Source organism: Anomaloglossus baeobatrachus, chromosome 3, assembly GCF_048569485.1.
Source record: "Anomaloglossus baeobatrachus isolate aAnoBae1 chromosome 3, aAnoBae1.hap1, whole genome shotgun sequence".
Taxonomy (NCBI): Eukaryota; Metazoa; Chordata; class Amphibia; order Anura; family Aromobatidae; genus Anomaloglossus; species Anomaloglossus baeobatrachus.
Window position 1 is genome coordinate 579,926,213 of NC_134355.1, and position 25,104 is coordinate 579,951,316.

The window sequence follows — 25,104 nt, forward strand, 5'->3', positions numbered from 1 at the left end:
GTAAGACGCAAACGCCGACATCTGCGTGGTAAGGTGCGCCACTTGCGGCACTGCTGGATGTATGATAGCATCCACTTTTGCTAAGCCAGCTGAAATAGCCTGGAGTGCCCATACGGCTGCGAATGCCGGAGCAAACGACGCGCCGATAGCTTCATAGACAGATTTTAACCAAAGGTCCATCTGTCTGTCATTGGCATCTTTAAGTGAAGCGCCATCCTCCACTGCAACTATGGACCTAGCTGCGAGTTTGGAAATCGGGGGGTCTACCTTTGGACACTGTGTCCAGCGCTTGACCACCTCAGGGGGGAAAGGGAAACGCGTATCTTTAGATCGTTTAGAGAAACGCCTTTCTGGGTGAGCGTCGTGCTTCTGGATTGATTCTCTGAAGTCAGCGTGATCCAACAAAGCACTCAATTTACGCTTGGGATAAAGGAAACGAAACTTCTCCTGCTCCGCAGCCGCCTCTTCTGCTGAAGGGGCTGGGGGAGAAATATCCAACAGCCTATTGATGGCTGAGATAAGGTCGTTTACCATGGCATCCCCATCAGGGGTATCCAGGTTGAGAGGGGTTCCAGGAATGGATTCCTGATCACTCTCATCAGACACATCACAGGGAGACTGATTGCGCTGAGACCCTGAGCAGTGTGATGACGTCGAGGGTCTTTCCCAGCGAGCTCGCTTAGGGTGGCTGGGGCTATCATCTGAGTCATAATCCTCGGCCTGTGAAGCCGGGGACCCCCCTGTGGGCTGGATTAATTCCAAGTGAGGGGGACCTGAGGACAGAGGCCTCGCCGTGCCCAAAGACTGAGCCCCATGCATAGATTGCAAGGTTTCAAGGATTTTTGCCATAGACACAGACATATTATCAGCAAAAACTGCAAAGTCTGTCCCTGTCACCGGGGCAGAACTTACAAGCGTCTCAGCCTGGGTCACTACCTCTCCTGACTCCGGCTGGCGAAGCAGCACCGGGTCGGAGCATTGCACACAATGGGGGTCATCGGAGCCTGCTGGTAGATTAGCCCCACATGCAGCACACGCAGTATACACAGCCCTAGCCTTGGCAGCCTTGCGTTTTGAGGATGGCATGTTGTTGCTTCCACAGAGGGATCTGGGAGATGCAGCCAGAAGCGACCTCACAGTGCAAGAAATACAATATCTCTATATCCTACACAGTACACCGATACACCGTGAGGCACTAGAGGGACCAGCACAGAAAAATCGCTTACCGCCCGCTTAAAAAGCGGGTGTGTGGTCGCCAGATAGCCCCTAGTCCAGGTCTCCCAGAGCCTGCGTCCTTCCTCCAGCCAGACTGCATGTAATGGCTGCCGGCGTCCTGAGAGAGAAGGGGGGCGGGCCCTGGGCGTTCCTGGCTAAGAGCGGGAAGCCTGCTTCCCTCTGTGCCTAGTGTGAGGGCTGGAGCATGTAAATCAGGCTCCAGCCCTCGTCGCTGCTAGCGAACAGCGTCTCTCCCCTACCCTGAATGACAGGGTGGGGGCGGGAACGAATCGGAGCTGCCGGCGTCCTAGGCCCAAAAAGCCGGGGACTCAATTTATAACCGCCGCCGCCGTAAAAGCGCGGACGGCGGATCCCCGGCGCACCACAAGTCACAGCAGCGCCGCCCGGTCCAGAGGGGGTCGGCGCTGCGTTCCCATACACAAAAAATCCCCCAGTAATCTGTAGGGACACTAACTCCAACGTTGCGGTCCCCGGCGCACTACAACACCCAGCCAGCCCGGAGTGTGTCTGTGCCTGCCGGGGACACAGAGTACCTGTATGATGCAGGGCCTGTCCCTGATCGTACTCCTGCTCCGTCTCCATCAGGTTCTAATGGGTCTGTGGATGGAGCCCGGCGTCAGAGCTGAGAGGCCGGCAGGATCCCACTTCCACAGAGCCCTACCAGGGGATGTGGAAGGAAAACAGCATGTCAGGCTCCAGCCCTGTACCAGCAATAGGTACCTCAACCTTACAACACCATCCAGGGGTGAGAAGGGAGCATGCTGGGGACACTATATGTGTCCTCTTTTCTTCCATCCGAAATAGTCAGCAGCTACTGCTGACTAAAATCTGTGGAGCTATGCATGGAATGTCTGACCTCCTTCGCACACAAAGCTAAAACTGGAGAACCCGTGATACCACGGGGGGGGGGTATAGCCAGAGGGGGAGGGGCCTTGCACTTTTAATGTAGTGCTTTGTGTGGCCTCCAGAGGGCAGTAGCTATACCCCAATCGTCTGGGTCTCCCAATAGAGCGCTGAAGAAAAGCAGATAGTTGATCGATAGCGAGACAGATTTTACAGCTATTAACCAAATAAAAGAAAAATATGATGTGGGGGTCCCCCCCCCCCCATTTTTGATAACCAGCAAAAGAAAAGCAGACAGCTGGGGGCTGATATTATCAGGCTGGGAAGGTCCATGGTGATTTGGCTCTTGCCGGCCTAAGAATACCAACCCGCAGCCGCCCCTAAAGTGGAGCATCACATTAGAGAGTCCAGTTCTAGAGCTTCATCACTGATCTTCCCTGTTGCCCTGGTGCGGTGGCAATCAGGGGAGTGGTTTATGGGGTGGACGTCAGCTGTGAATTGTCCAACAACACAGGCGACATGAAGGTGAGGTGCAATATATTTAATATACAATATGAATCACGTTAATATCACATATATAAAGGCTGAACACTAAATGACAGCAATATAACTCACGTAGTTTCTCCATTATCTCATCATCGCTCATCTTTGTCTTCTTTTTCTGTTTGTCTGCGTTCCTTGCCGCGCTGTCAGAATCTCCAGCAGGGGGCGGTATTGGGTCAATTACAGATCGGGTGTACATCTAGAGGGAAATGAGATGAACATAGTCAGTGACACACATTTCATACTTCTCCAAACTTAGAAAAACAGGCACCTATGCCCTGCAATCCAGCAACTAAGACACCATACAGAAGATGAGACATTTACCGTATTTTTCGCTTTGTAAGACGCCTTTTTGCTTTGTAAGACACTTTTTTTCCCCTCCAAAACTGGGGTAAAATGGGAATGCATCTTACAAAATGGATATAGCTTACCGGGGCGGCGGTGGTCGATCGGGATCATAGGAGACAGGCACACAGGACGCGCTTTGGGGGTGTCGTGGCGGGTGGCACTGATCTGTGGGCGGGCTGCGTGGGTGTTTTGGTGGCAGGTGTATTGAGCTGACTGCTGGCTCCATTGAATCGCCAGCAGTTAATGAGATGGACTTTAAGAAAACGGCCGCAGAGGGGGCGCGTGCGCAGATTCACACAATGGACTTCAAATAAATGGTCACAGAGTCCTATCTACGCACGCACCAATTCTGTGGCCAATTGGTTGACGTCCATCTTGTCAACCATGGGCAATTCAATGGAGCCAGCAGTCCGCTCAATGCTCCTGCCGCCAAGACACCCTCGCAGCCCACCCACCGATCAACGCACTTGTCGCAGAGACACCCCGTGCTGTGACCCCTCTGCAGACCACCCGCATGCCGTGACACCGCTGAGCGCATCCTGTGACCTGCCTCCTATGACCCTGCTCCACCACTGTCGCCCTGGTAAGCCATACCCAGGGGATTCAGTTGCTCCCGCCGCTACACCCCCGAGCCCACAGTATCACCGACCCTCCTGAGCCACACCACCACGTCCTCCGAGCCCGCAGCACCGCCTACCCGGCCTCCTGTGCCCTTCCTGAGCCAATCCACCACCGCCACTCCCCTTTGGTGAACATTAGGATTAAAACGCACTAGGATTATAAGACGGACCCTCATTTTAACATTAAATTTTTTTTTTTTATCATCCTCCTCTAAATTTCGTTTGCGTCTTAAAAAAAAAAAAATATACCGTATTTTTCGTTTTATATCTGTTGCACAGAATGGGGCCAAATTCTTGTCCAATTCTCCTTTACAGAAGCCTCATCTTGAATAGACAAGTGGTTGTAATTTTATATACCTCAGCTGGGTGCAAGCAGTGGGAGCCCCCATTCACAAAATGTATGCCAAATGATATGGACACACCATAAGTATATATTACCATTTTAAAGGGGTTGTCCAGTCTAAACCCACAAGTCTGCAGTCACTGTGTGTTACTCCATGTGACTACAGACTTGTGGATCTGCACATCACATGCACTGCGCTGTATGATTTGAGGATCCTCTGGTGTCAGAGCTGGGAACGGTGGTCACAAGCATGCGATATGCAGACTCCAGGCCACAATCCGTATAGGTGAACGTGGCCTCGGTCAATACACTTGCACTGAGTGAAGCCGTGCCTATCTAGACTGATTGTGGCCAGGAGTATGAATTTGGCACACTCGCAGACACATGACCGTCCATTCCCAGCTCTGCACCGGAGAATCCACACAGTGTTTAGTGAGGGATTCACAAGTCTGCAGTCACATACAGCGGCCGCAGACTTTTTGATTTAGATCGGACAACCCCTTTAAGTCAGATGTTACAGCCTAGTTAAGTTCCTGGCTGCACAACAATGGACTGTTGTCCGGGAGTTTGCCTACCGATTTTGTATGTTCAGGTCGTGGAGCAATAACCGGAGGAACATGGTCATCGTCATCATCATCATCTGCGGTTCCTCTTGTAGGCTCAGATCCTTTAGCATTTGGCTAGTAAAAAAAAATAATAAATAATACACATTAAAAACATGTTCACATGGATTTGGATATGCAGTGCAAAATCTGCCGTGTATCACAGTAGCAGCATCGTGGGTGCTATTTTACTAAACCCCCTCCACATATTGCAGAGGAGATCTGCAGCATAAACTGGCCAGCGCCGTGTGATTGACATTTGCATCATGACAAATTGGGCTGCAGATTTTCGCAGTAACAGATGAATTCTGTGGTAAACATCAAAATGGGCATGATTTGCTGAAAAAATCTGCAGCAGGAAAAGCTTCATAAAAATGCCTTAGACCGTAATAAAATTATTTTTTCGGTTTGTAATTTCTTTGCATTGATTAAAAAAAAAAAAAAAAAAAAAAATAATACTAGATTTCAGTCTGCAAAGGACAGGTGCCTCCAGACGTCTGGGTGAGAGGTCAGGGTCCACAGAGCTGCTGTCTTCCTGGATCGGCACACAGCTTCATTCCTGTACCGATTTTCCCATCTATAGTCCATGAGGGATGTCGTCTCCCTTGTGCTGACATACTAATGCTGAGGCTCCCGTGATCTCCCCCTGCAGATTCTGCTGCGTTCTCCTTTCTCTGTACATACAGTTTGTACGCGGTGTGCGCTCTCCATCCACACACGGATACAGTACCACTTGTGTAATCTGCCCTATCAAGTGACATAAGGCAGATTGTGGAATAAGAAAGCTTGTCAGCGAACACCAGTCCATCTAGGCAGGTGGCAAACACCAAACAAAGCAGCAGAACGCTTGATGGCGGAGCATAATGGCTTTTGAAGAATATCTGTCAGCAGGTTTTTGCTATGCAATCTGAGAACACCATATTCTAGGGGAGGAGACCTCAATTCCAGCAATGAGTCACTTATTAGCCGGTCTTTTGCAGTTTCAATCACCTATCACTACAGGACAAGCTGCCTCGAGCCTCCTACTCCAACTCTGCCCCAAGCACAGACTAGCGGCTGTCACTATACGACGTACACAGAAAGCTGCCAATCAGTGACGTGGGCAGGTAATACAGAGATCAACACTCGAGATCTGCAGCAAACAAATCAGTGATGTTATCACAACTCCTGCACCAAGTAAACCAAGTGATACATCGCTGAATTCAAGGTCACTGTCCGCACATTATTCTGTAGTAAAAAAAAAACCTGCTGACAGATTCCCTTTAGGCAAGTTTATCACCATTCTCAGCAGCACAGTCTCCTATATGCATAGGACATGTACTTATGCTACAGATAACAGGATATTATTCGACATGCACAGAAGGGACTGCTCTGTGAGCAAAGAACTCTGATCAGTCCATCTAAACAGGCCAGTAAGCGGCAGTCTATTGGCATTTAAAGGGAATGTGTCACCAGGTTTCTGCTCCCACATCTGAGATCAGCATAATGTAGAAACACAGACCTGGATTCCAGCAATGTGTCACTTACTGAGCTGTTTGCTGTCATTTTGATGAAATCAATGTTTTCTCTGCTGCAGATCCAGCAGTTATACAGAGCTCATGAATATGCTGGACTACCTGCCGCATGCCAAGTAGTCCTGTAATGATAATCTACTGCTGATTAACAATGATTTTATTAAAAACTACACTAAGCAGCCCAATAAGTGACATCGCTAGAATCAGGATCTCTGCCCCCACATTATGCTGCTCTCAGATTAGGTGACAAAAACCTGATGACAGATTCCCTTTAACGGTCATGATCATTCTGTGTCTCCCTCTCCCTGCTGGTAGCTACAAAGTGGAGACAAGGAGAAGGAAGAGCAGAGAGAGGCAGCACTGCCAGCTATGGCATGGGATGCACGTCAGCACCACAGGCAGCCATATACACGAGTTACATAGGCTCCAGAGCAGGTAGGGATTTTTTAATTAGTATGTAGAAACCTGTCACCAGATTTTTCACTATTCAACTAAAAGTGTCACCTTCTGCAGCTCCTGGGCTGCATTCTATGAAGGTGCACCTTGTTCCCCGACTCCCCTTCCAGACCACAAAAATAACTTTATAAAACATGACCATTACGTATGCTAATTACCTGTGTGGCTCAGATGGGTGGTCTCATTTTCAGCTCCTGTCCCCCCTCCTGCCGCTGATCGCCGTACTACTTTCTTGATTGACGTGGTGACGCCTCAATCATTATCCTCGTTGCATTTTCAAATCTCACGCCTGTGCAGTTAGGTCAGCTTGCGCAGGCACAGTTCACTCTGCTATATCGCAGGCAGAAAACAGCTGCCCTCGCTCGTGCTGATGAGCTAATCCCGCAGGCGTGAAATTATGGTTGGGTACGAGGATGACGCTGGTGAGGTCACGCACAGCGCCACCCATAATCTTGCACCTGCGCATTTAGCTCACCGGCGTGCGTGAGGGCAGCTGTTTTCTGCTCTGCCCGTGGTATGGCAGAGCGAACTGTGCCTGCGCGAGCCGACATAACTGCACAGGCGTGAGATTTCAAAAATGCAACGAGGATGATGATGGAGGCGTCATCACATCTATCAAGAAAGGAGGATGGCGAACAGCAGCAGGAGGGGCGAAAGGAGCCGAAAATGAGCCCGCCGATCTGGCCAACACAGGACCGGGGGGGTCACTCAGAAATCCCCCGCGCTGGCTACCAGTACGTCACAATCGGGGGGTAACAAGTGGGGGTCACCCCTCCTTTATACCTCCCGACCGACAGACAGAGCACGTGACGCGCTCTCTAGCGCCCCTCTTATAGTCAGGCCAATTATGGAATTGCCCGACAATAAGCAAGGAGGCCGCTATACTACTTATGCCGATTATTGAAGGGTCCCCGGTGAGAGTAGGGTATATATTCCCCCGACCTCCGCGGGCGGAATATATAAAACCTCCCCGAATCTCACTGGCCTCCCCACAATAATCCTTGGCACAACTCGCTGCCACCAACCGCTTCACGGTAACTATTAGCCGAACACACAGACGTGGGATTCAAGATCGAGATAACAGAACAGCCCAAGATTAATTATATAATTTAATCAGCCTAAAGCACACTAGAAACTACAATATATACAATAGGGAATCTACAGAATATACATATGTCAGAGTACAGGTACAGATAAAGCATGGGTTACAAACAGGCATACACAGTTCCAGCAGTTACCTTGTGCGTCTGGCCACAGGGGGGCGCTGTAGACCAGGTTTCTAGGATCCTTCCCACAGATGTTTCCTACACGTGACCCCCGGCGAAAGAACCCTGGAAAATGGCCGAAGTAGGGTTATCAACCTGGGCAAATCCAGGTCCCCTCCTACCTTAGTGACCTCAGAGGGAGCACTGCTCCACCCCTGGCTGGAGTTATGGACAATATCCACAACATGGAATATGGGCCATAACTTTGCCTGGGAGCGTCGTAGGCGGACGCCAACGCTCTCATTGTGACAGTTATGAATTTAGCTACAGAACGAGAGGACTCATGACTTGTCTACTAGTTCCCCATTGGCTGATATCACGCCTGGGGTACTTCCCAAGCTCCCACTTCCATAAAAAAGGTGTGCCAGCATCGACCGCATGCGCAAACACCATTTTTATGGTTGCCATATTTATCGGAAATATGGCTTGCGAGATATGAACCATATTTTACTGGAGTCGTCCTGTCTGGATACTTCCATAGCCTTGCTAATTAGATAGCAGCCCCTACCACAGGGTCACGGCAGGGAGTCATCCTGTGTCCATTGTTCCCACATCATCTAATCTCCATATCACAGGAGATGGCCATGGGATGTGTTGCTGGGATGTGACACCTTCCCAGATGGTGGACATTGAGAACAAGAAGGGAGGGGGCACTGCCAGGGAGTGATGAGAGCGATTACGACTGGAAATCATAATTCCTCTTCATATCCCAGGATTTGCCTCACACCTCCCCCCTTTTGAGGGCGCTAGGGGGCAGCACACTCCGGTGTTCCCCCGTGCGCCCGTCCGCGACCTCTCCTTGTCGGGACAGCCCGTCTGCGTTACCGTGGTCCCGGCCCCTTTTGTGGCGAATGGTGAAGTTGTATTGCTGGAGCGCAAGGCTCCATCGCAACAATCGCCCGTTCGTCCCAGAGACGGTGTGCAACCAGCTGAGGGGATTGTGGTCCGTCTCCACGATGAAGTGGCGCCCGTATAGATAGGGTTGCAGACGCTGCAGGGCCCACACTATGGCCAGGCACTCCTTTTCCATCGTGGAATAGGCCACTTCCCTTGGTAACAGCTTCCTGCTCAGGTACAAGACTGGGTGCTCTTGGCTCGCACAGTCCACCTGGCTGAGCACCGCACCGAGGCCGAAGTCACTGGCGTCGGTCTGTACTACAAACGGCCGCGTGAAGTCGGCTGCCTGTAGCACGGGCGGGCTGGACAGGGCGTCCTTTAGGGCCCGGAAGGCTGTCTCGCAGTCCATTGTCCAATCGACTGCAGAGGGCAGCTTCTTCTTGGTGAGGTCCGTCAAGGGCTTTGCCAGGCTACTATAGCATGGAACAAACCTCCTATAGTACCCAGCGGTCCCCAAGAAGGACATCACCTGCTTCTTGGTCCTGGGGGTGGGCCAGGATGCGATGGCTTCCACTTTCTCAGGCTCGGGCTTCAGTGTTCTCCCGCCTACCCGGTGACCGAGGTACTGGACCTCGCTCATGGCCAGCTGACACTTTCCCGGCTTGATGGTCAAACCTGCCTGGTGGATCCGCCTGAGCACCTGTGCTAGATGCTCTAGGTGATCTTCCCAGGTGGGACTGAAGACGGCAATGTCATCCAGGTACGCGGCCGCGTACCCTTCAAGTCCCTTGAGCAGGGTGTTGACCATCCGCTGGAAAGTGGCAGGGGCATTCCTCATCCCGAATGGCATCACCGTGGACTCGTACAGTCCAAATGGGGTAATAAAGGCAGAGCGTTCCCTGGCCTTGCGAGTCAGGGGGATCTGCCAATATCCCCGGCTCAGATCCATGATGGTCAGGTACTGAGCCCCGGCCAACTGATCGAGCAGGTCATCGATGCGTGGCATTGGGTACGCATCGGCGACCGTGACAGCATTGAGCCCCCTGTAGTCCACGCAGAACCGAGTGGTTCGGTCCTTCTTAGGGACGAGGACTACAGGCGAGGCCCAAGCGCTGTTGGATGCCTGGATCACCCCCAGCTTCAGCATCTCGTCAATCTCCTGGCGCATGTGTTGCTGCACCTCCAGGGAGACCCGATATGCTGAACGCCGGATCGGGGGATGATCCCCAGTGTCCACGTGATGGACAGCCAAGTTAGTCCTTCCGGGCTGGTTGGTAAACAACCCCCGGAAGGGGTGTAGGGTGGCCCACAGCTGGGACCGTTGGTCTTCCAAGAGCTGGTGGCCAACCTCCACATCCTCAATGGATCCGCCTGCCCTAACCTGGGCTAGCATATCCAAGAGGGTTTCCGCTTCTCCCTCCTCGGGCAGGTTGCACACGGGGAGCGCACATGCCTCCCGCTCATGATGTGCCTTCATCATGTTCACATGGAAGGGCTTCCGCCTTCCACGGGCAGGGTCCAGGGTGACCAGGTACGTCACAGGGTTGAGCTGCTGGTACACGAGGTATGGGCCTTCCCAGGCTGCCTGAAGCTTGTCCTGTGGTACGGGGACCAGTACCCACACCTTTTGACCCACTTGGTAGGTCCTCTCACAAGCGTTCTGGTCGTACCAACGCTTCTGATCGGCCTGGGCTTGAGCCATATTGTCGTGTACCAGTTGCGTCAAGGCCTGCATTTTGTCCCGGAAGCGCATGACATACTCGATAACCGACACTCCAGGGGTGGCCAAATCCCCTTCCCAAGCCTCTTTCACCAGAGCCAGGGGGCCCCGCACACGTCGCCCGTACAGGAGCTCAAACGGTGAGAATCCTGTTGAGGCCTGTGGAACCTCCCGGTAAGCAAATAACAGGTGTGGGAGATACCGCTCCCAGTCACGGCCATGGGAGTCGACCAACATCTTAAGCATCTGCTTTAAGGTGCCATTGAACCGCTCGCACAGGCCATTAGTCTGTGGATGGTACGGGCTGGCCACCAGATGTCGCACCTGGACTTGCTTACAGAGGGCCTCCATCAGCTGGGACATGAATTGGGTTCCCCGGTCAGTGAGCATTTCCTGGGGAAAACCCACTCGGGAGAAAATCTCCAGCAATGCGGTGGCCACCTTATCAGCCCGAATGGACGACAAGGCCACTGCTTCAGGGTACCGGGTGGCATAGTCCACTACCGTCAGTATGAAGCGTTTCCCGGAGCTGCTGGGGATGGCCAGCGGGCCGACCAAATCCACAGCCACCCTCCTGAAAGGCTCATCGATGATTGGCAGAGATACCAGTGGGGCTTTGGGGTGTGGCCCCGCCTTCCCCACTCTCTGACAGGTTTCACACGAACGGCAGTAGGCAGCCACATCGGCCCCCATTTTTGGCCAGTAGAAGAAGGGAATTTTGTTACTTACCGTAAATTCCTTTTCTTCTAGCTCTTATTGGGAGACCCAGACGATTGGGGTATAGCTACTGCCCTCCGGAGGCCACACAAAGCACTACACTAAAAAGTGCAAGGCCCCTCCCCCTCTGGCTATACCCCCCCGTGGTATCACGGGTTCTCCAGTTTTAGTGCCAAAGCAAGAAGGAGGAAGCCAATAACTGGTTTAAACAAATTAACTCCGAATAACGTCGGAGAACTGAAAAACCGTTCAACATGAACAACATGTGTACCCGCAAACAACCAAGAAATCCCGAAGGACAACAGGGCGGGTGCTGGGTCTCCCAATAAGAGCTAGAAGAAAAGGAATTTACGGTAAGTAACAAAATTCCCTTCTTCTTCAGCGCTCTATTGGGAGACCCAGACGATTGGGACGTCCAAAAGCTGTCCCTGGGTGGGTAAAGAGATACCTCATGTTAGAGCTGCAAAACAGCCCTCCCCTACGGGGATGTCACTGCCGCCTGCAGGACTCTTCTACCTAAGCTGGCATCCGCCGAAGCATAGGTATGCACCTGATAATGTTTGGTGAAAATGTGCAGACTCGACCAGGTAGCTGCCTGGCACACCTGTTGAGCCGAAGCCTGGTGTCGTAGCGCCCAGGACGCACTCACGGCTCTGGTTGAATGGGCTTTCAGCCCTGAAAGAACCGGAAGCCCTGCAAAACGGTAGGCTTCCAGAATTGGTTCTTTGATCCATCGAGCCAGGGTGGCTTTAGAAGCCTGCAACCTCTTGCGCGTACCAGCGACAAGGGCATCGGAACGGCGTACGGGCGCCGTGCGGGAAATGTAGATTCTGAGTGCTCTCACCAGATCTAGCAAACGTAAATCATTCTCATACCGGTGAACCGGATGAGTGCAAAAGGACGGTAAGGAGATATCCTGATTAAGATGAAACGAGGATACTACCTTAGGGAGAAACTCCGGAATGATGCGCAGCACTACCTTGTCCTGGTGAAACACCAGGAAGGGAGCCTTGGATGACAGAGCTGCCAGCTCAGACACTCGCCGAAGCGATGTGATCGCAACGAGAAACGCCACCTCCTGTGACAGGCGAGAAAAGGAAACTTCCTTCAGAGGCTCGAAAGGCGGCTTCTGGAGAGCAACTAGAACCCTGTTCAGATCCCATGGATCCAACGGCCGCTTGTACGGGAGTACGATATGACAAACCCCCTGCGGGAACGTGCGCACCTTAGAAAGACGTGCTAGACGCTTCTGAAAAAAACACGGATAGTGCTGAGACTTGCCCTTTGAGGGAGTCTAGCAACAAGCCCTTTTCTAACTCCTATTGTAGGAAGGAAAGAAAGATAGGCAATGCAAATGGCCAGGGAGACACTCCCTGAGTAGAGCACCAGATTAAGAAAAACTTCCACGTTCTGTGGTAGATCTTAGCAGACGTGGGCTTCCTAGCCTGTCTCATGGTGGCAACGACCCCTTGGGATAATCCTGAAGACGCTAGGATCCAGGACACACAAGCCACACAGTCAGGTTCAGGGCCGCAGAATTCCGATGGAGAAAACGGCCATTGAGACAGTAAGTCTGGTCGGTCTGGTAGTGACCCCGGTCGGCCGACCGTGAGATGCCACAGATCCGGGTACCACGATCTCCTCGGCCAGTCTGGTGCGACGAGTATGACGCGGCTGCAATCGGATCTGATTTTTGCGCAGTACTCTGGGCAAGAGTGCCAGAGGTGGAAACACATATGTGAGCCGGAACTGCGACCAATCTTGCACTAAGGCGTCTGCCGCCAGAGCTCTGTGATCGCGCGATCGTGCCATAAATGCCGGGACCTTGTTGGTGTGCCGAGACGCCATTAGGTCGACGTCCAGCCCCCCCCCAGCGGCAACAGATTTCCTGAAACACGTCCGGGTGAAGGGACCATTCCCCCGCGTCCATGCCCTGGCGACTGAGGAAGTCTGCTTCCCAGTTTTCTACGCCCGGGATGTGAACTGCGGATATGGTGGATGCTGTGTCCTCCACCCACATGAGGATTCGCCGGACTTCCTGGAAGGCTGCTGACTGCGTGTCCCTCCTTGGTGGTTGATGTATGCCACCGCTGTGGAGATGTCCGACTGGATTCGGATCTGCTCCCTTCTAGCCACTTTTGGAAAGCTAATAGGGTAAGATACCCTGCCCCGATTTCCAGCACATCGAACTGAAGGGTGGACTCCTGCTGAGTCCACGTCCCCTGAGCCATGTGGCGGAGACAAACTGCTCCCCACCCTGACAGACTCGTATCTGTCGTGACCACTGCCCAGGATGGGGGCTATGGCAAGGAGGTGGGAATAAGCCACTATTGCAGAGAGTCCTCGGCCGTCAGGGAAAGGGAGACTTCCCGTCCAGGGAGGTTGACTGCCCATCCCATTGGCGGAGAATGTCCCATTGCCGTTGGCGCAGATGAAACTGCGCAAAGAGAACTGCCTCGATGGCTGCCACCATCTTCCTTAGGAAGTGCATGAGGCGCCTTAAGGGGTGCGACTGGCCTTGAAGGAGAGACTGCACCTCTGTCCGCAGTGAACGCTGCTGGTTCAGCGGAAGCTTCACTATGGCTGATAGAGTATGAAACTCCATGCCGAGATACGTTAGTGATTGAGTCGGAGACAGATTTGACCTTGCCAAATTGATGATCCACTCGAAAGTCTGGAGAGTCTCCAGCGTAACATTCAGGCTGCGTTGGCATGCCTCGAGGGATTGCTTTGACGAGTAGATCGTCCAAGTACGGAATCACCGGGTGTCCGTGAGAGTGCAAGACTGCTACCACTGCTGCCATGACCTTGGTGCCCACCCGTGGGGCTGTCGCCAGACTGAATGGCAGAGCTACGAACAGAAGATGTTCGTCTCCTATCACGAAACGTAGAAAACGTTGGTGCTCCGTAGCAATTGGCACGTGGAGATAGGCAACTTTGATGTCTGTTGAGGCAAGGAAGTCTCCTCGAGACATTGAGGCAATGACGGATCGGAGGGATCCCATCCGGAACCGCCTGGCGTTCGCATGCTCGTTGAGCAGTTTCAGAACCAGAACAGGACGGAAGGAACCGTCCATTTTTGGAGCCACAAAGAGATTGGAGTACAAACCCTCGCCCTCGTTCCTGAGGGGGGACAGGGATCACCACTCCTTCTGCTCTTAGAGCGTCCACCGCCTGCAGCAGGGCATCTGCTCGGTGGAGAGGTGGGGCCGTTCTGAAGAATGGAGTCGGAGGACGAGAACAGAACACTGTCCTGTGCACGTGAGCACAATGTCCGTCACCCACCGGTCAGTGACCTGTGGCAGCTAAATGTCGCCAAAGGCGGGGGAGTCTGCCATCAACCGCGGATGCGGAGAGAGAGAGAGAGAGCTGAGAGTCCTGAGGAGACCGCCTTGGTAGCGGTTCCTCCGACTGCCTTCCTTGGGCGAGATTGAGCCCGGCCGGAATCTGAGCCCGTCTGAGGTTTTGTAGCCCTTTTGCACGAGGACAATTGGGACCTGCCGGAGCTTGGGAAGGACCGAAACCTCGACTGTACTTTTAGGACAGTATTAACAGGGTAAGTCGCAGTGCAGACATTGCGGGGTTACGGACGCCTCTGCGGTACAGATGTCCCTGCTCAAGGTCAGCTGCGCAAGAACAGCAGAAAAGGTTAGGTTGCCAATACGGCTGTGGATGCCGGAGCAACCGACACGCCGATAGCCTCCTAGACAGATTTCAACCAGAGTCCATCTGTCTGTGAATGGCACCTTGAAGTGAAGCCCCATCTCCAGTGCAACTATGGCTCTATATGCAAGCCTGGAGATTGGAGAATCCACCTTTGGACCCTGGATCCAGCGCTGACCACGTCAGGGGAAAAAAGGGATAACGTGTATCCCAAAAACGTTTGGAGAAGACGCTTATCTGGTAAGCGTGGTGTTCCTGGACTGCTTCTCTGAAGTCAGCGTGGCCAGAAAAATACTCAATATCTGCGTGAGACACTGAAAAGGAACTTCTCCTGTTCGTCTTCTATCTCCACTGGGGGAGCTGAGGGAGAAAGATCCAACCTTCCATTGATGGACGGTATAGGATCATTCCGTATGGCGTTACCACCCGGTGTCAAGTAGATTGCCCATGGGTGCAAGTCTCTATATTATGACTACTCCGTCCCTGTCCATGGACAGGGTTGACAGGAGGTTTCTTTGGCCACAACTAGTAGAGCCCCGGCAGACGAAGTGCTAGAGACCCCGGCAGACGACGTGCTACAGGGGAGCATGCACACAATGGGACGGTGTCATGAACAGCATCCCATGTAGTAAAAACAGCACTGAAATCTGTGTTGCTTTTTTGCCGCTGCCGACTAGCTATCTAGAAGTATATAGCCAAGATTGGTGACCGTACATTGCAATGTATAGCATACAGGCATAAAGTACAAATGACCACTGCAGCACAAGCAATACAAGCAGCATAGAAGCCTGTGCCCTGGCACCCCTGCTCTTCTGCTGCTGTATACTAGTCATCTAGGGGAATATAGCCCAGAAGAGTGACCCTACAGTGCAATGTATAGCATACAAGCACAAGTACAAATGAACACTGCAGCACATGCAATCCAAGCAGCATAGAAGCCTGTGCCCTGGCACCTCTGCTCTTCTGCTGCTGTAGACTGGTCATCTAGGGGAATATAGCCCAGAAGAGTGACCATACAGTGCAATGTATAGCATACAAGCACAAGTACAAATGCACACTGCAGCCCATGCAATACAAGCAGCATAGAAAAAAACCTGTGCCCAGCACCCTTGGTTTTCTGCTGCTGTAGTCTAGCCATTCCAGAAGAATATAGCTAAGACTAGCGACTGTACAGCGCAATGTATAGCATATCAGCATAAACACAAATGAACACCTCAGTCGTGCAAAACAAGCAGCCTAGAAAGCCTGTGCTTTAGCACACCTGCTTTCCTGCTGCTGATGTGTCGCTCCCCAAGCGGGCATATAGCGACCTATGTAGTTAAAAACAACACATGTATACACTGCATATATATTGTGGTCAGCACTATGTGTGCCCTTACCGCCCGCCTATAAGCGGGTGTATGATCGCCACTGTCCTGCCTTGGTGCCCCGAGCTCTGCAGTAATGGCTGCCGGCTTCTTCCCCAGCTCGTGTGAGTAGGGGCGGGCCGTGGGCGTGCCCCCAAGGCAGAGCGGGAATCCGGCGTCCGACAGAGTGCAGTGAGAGGGCTGGAGCATGTAAAAAGGCTCCAGCCCTCGGCGCTGCTGATTGCTCAGCGCCTGTCCCCTTCCCTGAGTGACAGGGAGGGGGCGGGAACGAAGCGGCACTAGGCCGCAGAAGCCGGGGACTGGAGTTATAAGCGCCGCCGCCGTAAAAGTGCGGTCGGCGCCCAGTCCCCGGCGAACTACAAGTCCCAGCCGCGCCGCCGCTCCCGGAGCGTCCGGCGCGGTAGTTCCCAAAACACAAAGTCACTCAGCAAAGCTGCAGTGACTGTAACCCATTACTGTCCCCGGCGCACTAGCACACCCAGCAAGTCTGGAGTGTGCTGTGCCTGTGTGTACGGGGACACAGAGTACCTGTATGATGCAGGGCCATGTCCCTGAACGGTACTCCAGCTCCGTATCCAGCAGGTTCAAATGGGTCTGTGGATGGAGCCCGGCGTCAGAGCTTTGAGGCCGGCAGGATCCCACTTCCTCAGAGCCCCTCAGGGGGATGTGGAAGGAAAGCAGCATGTGGGCTCCAGCCGCCGTACCAGCAATAGGTACCTCAACCTTACAACACCATCCAGGGGTGAGAAGGGAGCATGCTGGGGACACTATATGTGTCCTCTTTTCTTCCATCCGAAATAGTCAGCAGCTACTGCTGACTAAAATCTGTGGAGCTATGCGTGGATGTCTGACCTCCTTCGCACACAAAGCTAAAACTGGAGAACCCGTGATACCACGGGGGGGTATAGCCAGAGGGGGAGGGGCCTTGCACTTTTTAGTGTAGTGCTTTGTGTGGCCTCCGGAGGGCAGTAGCTATACCCCAATCGTCTGGGTCTCCCAATAGAGCGCTGAAGAAATGCTGGTTTAACCTGGCCTTGGTCTTAGCGATCCCTAGGTGTCCGGCCATCGGAATCTCATGTGCGATCCGCAACAACTCCGTCCGGAACGGATAGGGTACCACCAACTGTCGGTCCCTGGGCCACGCCTCCGGTGAACCCTGCTGGACCGTGACCCGGTACAGCCGTCCTTGGTCCCAGACCACTCGCTCCGGGTCCGAGTCCGAGGGAGGCTGTGCCGCCTGCTCCTTTAGAGCTTTCAGGCTGTCGTCAGCTTCTAACGCTGCCTGAAACCCCTGACTAGATGTGGCCAGAATCGACGAGACTGTCACATCTTCGGTCAGTACCCCGGGACCTGTGTCCTGGCCTCCGCCTGATTCGGCTGCCACTTGGTCAGAAGGGGAAGAGCCATCGGACCTCCGGGAGGCCCCTTGGGTTCCAGCACTCCCACTGCGGGTGACAGCGGCCACAGCCGCTGCGACCGTGGGTCGTGCCTGCTCCTCCTCCGTTCCTGACCAAGTCGCCGGTTCAGGCAGACCTACCTGGCTTCCTGACACCCCGGTTGTGGGGGAACCCTGCACCGAGATCTTACCTGGGAGCACTTCCGCTCCGGGACCGGCCCCAATCTCACCTGCCTGTTCCCCCCCTGCAGCAACAGAACCCCGCTGTGAAATCTCTGGGGACCCCACATTTGCTGTGGTAGCCCCCACCCCACACACTGGTCCTCCCCCTGCAGCACCCTGCTCTCTGCTTATCCCTGCAGAGGGCAACAGATCCCAGCTCACTGGCTGATCACTTGTAGAGGCATGGTCACACCTTTCTCTGACCCCCTCCCCTGTCACAGCTGCAGCTGTGTGTGTGTCTATGGTGTCTGTGCAAGCAGAAATATCAGAGTTCACTCCCTCCTCCTTTACATCATTCATAGATAACACATTAACATTGTCCGGAGGCACGTCAGTACTGGCTGAAGGTTCAGCCCTTGGGGGGGGCCCAAACTGGGAGGTTATCTGCCCCAAATCTGTCCCAAGTAGCACGTTTGCGGGGATCCGATCAGTTACCCCCACCTCTCTCACCCCTCGCCCTGCGCCCCAGTCCACATAAATGCCAGCAACAGGCAGCGCCGGGTCAATGCCTCCAATCCCGGAGACAGCGAGGGTTTTTCCAGGTATCAAGTCTTGGGGGGAACACCATCTCAGGCCGCACCAGAGTCACCTCTGAGGCGCTGTCTCGCAGTCCTATGGTCACAGACCGGCCGACGGTGACAGGTTGGAAGCTGTCCAGGGACCTACCACCACCCCCACCCACACAATACACCTTGGGCGGCCCTTGGGACGGGGACGGAGCCGGGGCCTTGGGACGCTGAGGGCACATGGCCTTGAAGTGTCCAGGTAGGTTGCACTGGTGGCACCGTCTTGGTTCTGGCACGGGCCTGGAGAGGGGAGTTGAGGGGGACACCCCCTGCAGTCTAGGGGCAGGTGGGGCAGTCGCAGAATTCATCTTACCCCCTCTCCAGGTGCTGCTGGTGGCCGCTCTCCTGGCCTCAGGGGCCCGGTTGTTGGTGTAGTCATCGGCCAGGGCAGCTGTAGCCGTGGACCCCTTTGGCTTCTGGTCTCGGATGAACTGGCGGAGATCCTCAGGGCAGTTCCACAAGAGTTGCTCTGTGATGACCAAGTCCAGGATCTCCGGTCCGGTGGAAAGCTGCAGGCCTTGGGTCCAGTGGTCGGCAGCTCGGGCAAGGGCCCGCCGGTGGTCAGCCCAGGAGTCCTTTGGTCCCTTCTGCAGGGTCCGGAACTTCTTGCGGTAGGACTCCGGAGTGAGGTTGTACTGTTGGATCAGGGCCCGCTTGATGGTGTCGTAGCCCTGATCTGCCTCAGTAGGCAAGTCCCCAAGGATTTCCAGGGCCTTACCCCTTAAACGGGGGGTCAGGTATTTGGCCCACTGGTCCTTGTCCAGATGGTGCTGCAGGCAAGTCCGTTCAAAAGCAGTCAAGAAAGAGTCCAAGTCTCCATCCTTCTCCAGCACTGGGAAGTCCTCAACACGGACCTTTGGAAGTTTGGTGTTTTGAAGGTCACATGTGGCTGATGAGGGCCGGAGCTGAGCTAGCTGCAGCTGGTAGTCACGCTCTGCCTGGCGCTCTCGCTCTTTACGCGCTGCCTGCCGCTCCGCAGCCTCAGCCTCACACGCTGCCCTGCGCTCCGCAGCTTCACGTTCTGCCCTGCGCTCTGCCATGAGTTCCTTGTAGCCCTCCCGGTCTCCAGCCTGGAGTAGGGCCATAGCCATTTGAAGAAGGCTATCCGAGCCTCCCAGGCTCGGTGGAATGGCACGTGGTGATCTGCGGCCCGCTGCGGAGCCTGGTGATTCACTGTCCATTGCAGAGCGGAGGGCTGGCATCTGGCTCGTTGAGGACCCTTGGGTGAGCTGCTCCTCATCTTGTCCATAATTGCCAGGTTGTGCAATGTCCTCTGCAGAGCTGTTCTCTGGCGTCGGGCTCTTGGAGGGCTCGTGGACAACCTCCTCATCGTCTCTGGCCTGAGCATCGGCCATTCCTTTGGCTTTGCTCCTGGTGCTCTCAGCCATTCTTGCAGACTTTTGGTCACTGACACAGAACGGACACCTGATGCGCCCACACACCTTACAGTATCTGCACTCTGACACTCTAGTGTTGAGCTAGTCTGAAGACCCCGGCAGCCACAGCTGCTGCAGGCAGTCTTTAGTGTCTGGGAGTATGGGTCTCACACTCACACACACTATTATCTCGATCCCACCGCTATGCCACCAATATGTCACGAACCACCGGGGGGGTCACTCAGAAATCCCCCGCGCTGGCTACCAGTACGTCACAATCGGGGGGTAACAAGTGGGGGTCACCCCTCCTTTATACCTCCCGACCGACAGACAGAGCACGTGACGCGCTCTCTAGCGCCCCTCTTATAGTCAGGCCAATTATGGAATTGCCCGACAATAAGCAAGGAGGCCGCTATACTACTTATGCCGATTATTGAAGGGTCCCCGGTGAGAGTAGGGTATATATTCCCCCGACCTCCGCGGGCGGAATATATAAAACCTCCCCGAATCTCACTGGCCTCCCCACAATAATCCTTGGCACAACTCGCTGCCACCAACCGCTTCACGGTAACTATTAGCCGAACACACAGACGTGGGATTCAAGATCGAGATAACAGAACAGCCCAAGATTAATTATATAATTTAATCAGCCTAAAGCACACTAGAAACTACAATATATACAATAGGGAATCTACAGAATATACATATGTCAGAGTACAGGTACAGATAAAGCATGGGTTACAAACAGGCATACACAGTTCCAGCAGTTACCTTGTGCGTCTGGCCACAGGGGGGCGCTGTAGACCAGGTTTCTAGGATCCTTCCCACAGATGTTTCCTACACGTGACCCCCGGCGAAAGAACCCTGGAAAATGGCCGAAGTAGGGTTATCAACCTGGGCAAATCCAGGTCCCCTCCTACCTTAGTGACCTCAGAGGGAGCACTGCTCCACCCCTGGCTGGAGTTATGGACAATATCCACAACATGGAATATGGGCCATAACTTTGCCTGGGAGCGTCGTAGGCGGACGCCAACGCTCTCATTGTGACAGTTATGAATTTAGCTACAGAACGAGAGGACTCATGACTTGTCTACTAGTTCCCCATTGGCTGATATCACGCCTGGGGTACTTCCCAAGCTCCCACTTCCATAAAAAAGGTGTGCCAGCATCGACCGCATGCGCAAACACCATTTTTATGGTTGCCATATTTATCGGAAATATGGCTTGCGAGATATGAACCATATTTTACTGGAGTCGTCCTGTCTGGATACTTCCATAGCCTTGCTAATTAGATAGCAGCCCCTACCACAGGGTCACGGCAGGGAGTCATCCTGTGTCCATTGTTCCCACATCATCTAATCTCCATATCACAGGAGATGGCCATGGGATGTGTTGCTGGGATGTGACACCTTCCCAGATGGTGGACATTGAGAACAAGAAGGGAGGGGGCACTGCCAGGGAGTGATGAGAGCGATTATGACTGGCAATCATAATTCCTCTTCATATCCCAGGATTTGCCTCACAACAGGTAATAAGCATATGAAACGGTTATGTTTTCTAAAGTTATTTTTGGGGTCTGGAAGGGGAGTCAGGGCCAAGGTGCACCTTCATAGAACGCAGCCCAGGAGCTGCAGAAGGGGATTCTTTTAGTTTAATAGGTAAAAATCTGGTGACAGGTTCCCTTTAATTTTGCATATCGGAAGCAAACTACAATGATCAAAAATTTAATGTGAAACTGTCCATAGTCTCGAGAAGCAGTAGATATCAGCAGACAAATCACCGGTCTGGCTCAACTCCTGATGTGGAGGCGAGAAGTCGAATTACCCCAATTAAAAAGTGACTAAACATTTCCAAATTTGAAAAATACATGTTCTGTCACTTTAATTGCCTGCAGATCAGGTGATCAGGTGAGGGGCTTTGGGTCTTGTGACACCACCGTCTGCTCAATAGACCCCTGAATAGAGCAGAGAACAGGGTTTAAAAGAAAGCATAGGCTTCATAGACAAATGTGGCAAAAAAAAAAAAAGTATAATGTGTAGTCACTTTTATAAATCCCAGGATCCATGATGGGCTCTACCATGTAACATAAAGATGATAATGTAGCGATACTTACCGCAGGTGACACGCCAGAAGGGAGGCCATCTTTATCTGAAAAAACAAGACAATCCTGTTACTATCAGAGCAGTGATATGTGGAAGGAGTAATGCCCTCTACAGGAGGCTCGGTTCTGCTCTATGGCAGGGTGGGTTACACTCGCCTGGTGCGGAGAAGCTCAGGTATTTCTGTTTGGCCGTGTCCTTGGAGTCGTAGAATTTCAGCACATCCAGCACGGCCTGGGGGTTCTTCTTCTGCTCGAGCTTGGTGATGTTTGAGGTCTGCAGCAACCGTGCCCACTGCTCCGGCATACCCTGCACACAACCACATGGACAGTTACATTCTGATAGGATCGCGCATGACATCGAGACCTGGAAATTGACTCCGTTTAACCAATTCCCAACGTGAGATGCAATAAGGCTGTACAACGAAAGATGCCAGCTGTAATACACAGATGATATCTGCTTGTAACTATAGCAGGAGGACGCGCCCATCTCTGCAGTTTAACCACTTAAATGCCGCCGTCAATCTCTAATGAAGGCATTTAAATGACGTCCGTGCCAACGATGTGCACTCAGGGGAAACAGATGGGTTCTAATGGCAGAGCCCCCATCGCCACCATCTATGAATCACCAGTCTGAAGAGGGGCTTCATAAGTGGACATCCTTCAGTATATACTGCAATACTGTGGACGAAAGAATAAAGCAAAAGTGGAAAGAAGAATCCACTGCGCCCAGACTCCTGACCGTGGGCACGAACGCTGCAGTCACCTGCGAGAAGTCTCACGTCTCCGGAAAGAGAACATATGCTGCGTCAAAACTCAGCGTGTCCGGATCGTGGGCACAAACCCAAAGATGATCAGCTGTGGCCTGGAGTTTTTGGGGTATCAGGGTCAGAATAAAACCAGATAGGGAAAGGACAGGGTAAGCCATCTTGACTGACTATGCAAAGAGGAACCATGAGAGACCCGTACATCTGATCCAGGACTAACTATTTGGGGGAGATTAAACTATTCTTTCTTTGAACAATGATCTATCAGCCTCAACACTGGCAGCAATAGCTTCATTTTAGTTACCAATCAACGATTGTTTAGACCTCGTTTGGCCCTATGGGATGTACAATATTGGTCTTCATTTCACTACGTTTTGTGATATCGTAGTCTATAGGCCACATTAGCCCTCACCCACCAGGTTTCCATTTCCAGTGCCTTTAGTCTACGGGCCAAAAACAGGCCCAGCAGCGCAGGATTAATCTTACGTACACTACCTGTTTACAGGATATACGATATTTATGTCTTAAGGTTTTACATTAGTAAAAAGAAAAGTTATATTTTTATTCTCACTTATTTGCTATTGATCCCTTTATTGTCAGAAGCGGTGGAGGTCCCAGAGGTCGGACTGCCACTGGTCAGGAGTAATGGAATATACCACTAATAGGCCACCGATTTATTTCATGGGAATGCCCCTCTACTGCTCAGTTTGTAAGGAGCCTTTTTTATAGCCAAAGTGCTTAATGGTAAAGCCTGGGGAGGAAGAAATCCTTGTTCCCGCTAGCATCATGGCACCATGACAGTCGTGCTATTGCTTTCTATTCACTTCTGAAGCATGACATGCAGACGCAATGTATATCGGCTCTTATGGGCTGCTGATAAGTCTTTGGCTTTCTGATCTTTTTTTGTTTCTATGGTAACGAATGTTACATCACATGAAAGCCTTATGTGTCGAATATAGGTTTTCAAAATGTTGTGTTTCTTGCTTATGTCAACAGTGTTCTACGCACGCGGGAAACAAAATCTAATGCGATATTCACAGCAACTGAGAGCAGAGGAGCGATAAAATCTTGTTTCAGCAAGGAAATTCCGGAAAGGATATTCATGGTGATATGTCGCAGACATTGGGGGATCAATGCCCTTCATATTCCACAGTTAAGAACTGGGGTGCCAAATTAAAAGCGGGCCACTTCAGCACCAATGATGAGGAACGTCCTGGACGACCGAGAGTGGTGGTTGTTCCGGAAATCGTCGATGCTGTGCACAACCTCATACTGGAGAATCCACAAATTTCAGCTAAAGCAATAGCAGACATGATGGGGATTTCCCGTGAACGTGTTTGTGTCATTATCCATGAACATTTGGACATGAGGAAGCTATCTGCAAAGTGGGTCCCCAAATGTCTGACAACACATCAGACAAGCAGCGAGTGAAATCTTCCCTGTCCATTTGTCAGCGTTTCTGGACTGATAAGAACTTCCTGGATGGACTGGTCACTATGGATGACACCTGGATTTATTTGTATGACCCTGAAAACAAGGAGCAGTAAAAAGAGTGGAGGCACAGTGGTGCTCCTCATCCAAAGAAGTTCAGGGTGCAAAAATCAGCCACTAAGGTGAGTGCGTCTGTGTTCTGGGATAAGGAGGGCGTGCTGCTAGTGGACTATCTTCAAAAGGGTTCCACCATCAATGCAAGGTATTACATTGAACTAACAATTGAAGGCAGCTCTGAAGGCCAAAAGGCACGGCAAGCTGTCCAAAGGGATCTTGTTCCTGCAAAACAACACCTCTGCTCACACTGCACAAGTGACCACGGCAAAACTGGCAGAGCTGGGCTTCCAGCTGGTTGACCACCCCCCCACCTTATTCACCAGATCTAGCTCCCTCCGACTATCATCTGTTTCCAAACCTGAAGAAACACCTCAAGGGTACCACATTTCACACCATTTCTGACGCCATGGCTGCTACGGATGCCTGGTTTGAGGCACAACTGAAATCCTTTTTTTGCTAGGCTTACAGAACTTGGAATACCGATGTAAGAAGTGTGTGTTGACATCAGTGGAGAGTATGTGGAATAAATGTAAAGTCTCATCATCCTATCTCATTTCTTTCTGGTTAAAGCCAAAGACTTATCAGCAGGCCCTCGTGTATTGGTCATTACGTATAGAACTTACAGTAAACTCTCCAGTCACTGCATCAAAGCCCACGTGTATAGTGTGTTCAAAGTCGGAGGGAGGGGAGATTTCGGGACGTTCTTTCTTCTTTCCCACTGTGATTAGATAGAGGGATATTATAACAAAATCATAAAAAAACAGACATACAAACTACTATGATCTCACACAACATTCCCCAATCTCATGTTCCCCCCGAGGTGCAAGCACATTTATTCCAGTTCATATTACTTCAGTGAATCCCCCCGCTCCACCCCTGAGACAGCAGATCAGATCCCAGGAAAACAAAGCAGCGGGGAGGTTAAAGGACACATTAGTCACAAAATACACAATAGATTCTCAGCCAATTATGAGTCTAATCATAAATAACTTTTGAAATGCCAGCTATTGTAATTGTAGGACCATTAGAAAAGGCTTGGTCAGCTGCTTATTAACAA

At 52.2% G+C, this 25,104-nt stretch overlaps 1 protein-coding gene across 3 annotated transcripts in view; it reads right to left on the reverse strand.

The window, feature by feature from the left end:
- Positions 1-25,104, reverse strand: part of PAK2 (p21 (RAC1) activated kinase 2) — a 139,064-nt gene that overhangs the window by 71,414 nt on the left and 42,546 nt on the right. For all 3 annotated transcript variants that reach the window (XM_075340987.1, XM_075340985.1, XM_075340986.1), the window contains 5 exons: positions 24,671-24,765; positions 21,892-22,042; positions 21,748-21,782; positions 4,509-4,613; positions 2,695-2,821 (listed from right to left, as the gene is read on the reverse strand). In XM_075340987.1, coding sequence (XP_075197102.1) covers positions 2,695-2,821; positions 4,509-4,613; positions 21,748-21,782; positions 21,892-22,042; positions 24,671-24,765 — 513 coding nt within the window. The remainder of the gene's footprint in view (positions 1-2,694; positions 2,822-4,508; positions 4,614-21,747; positions 21,783-21,891; positions 22,043-24,670; positions 24,766-25,104) is intronic.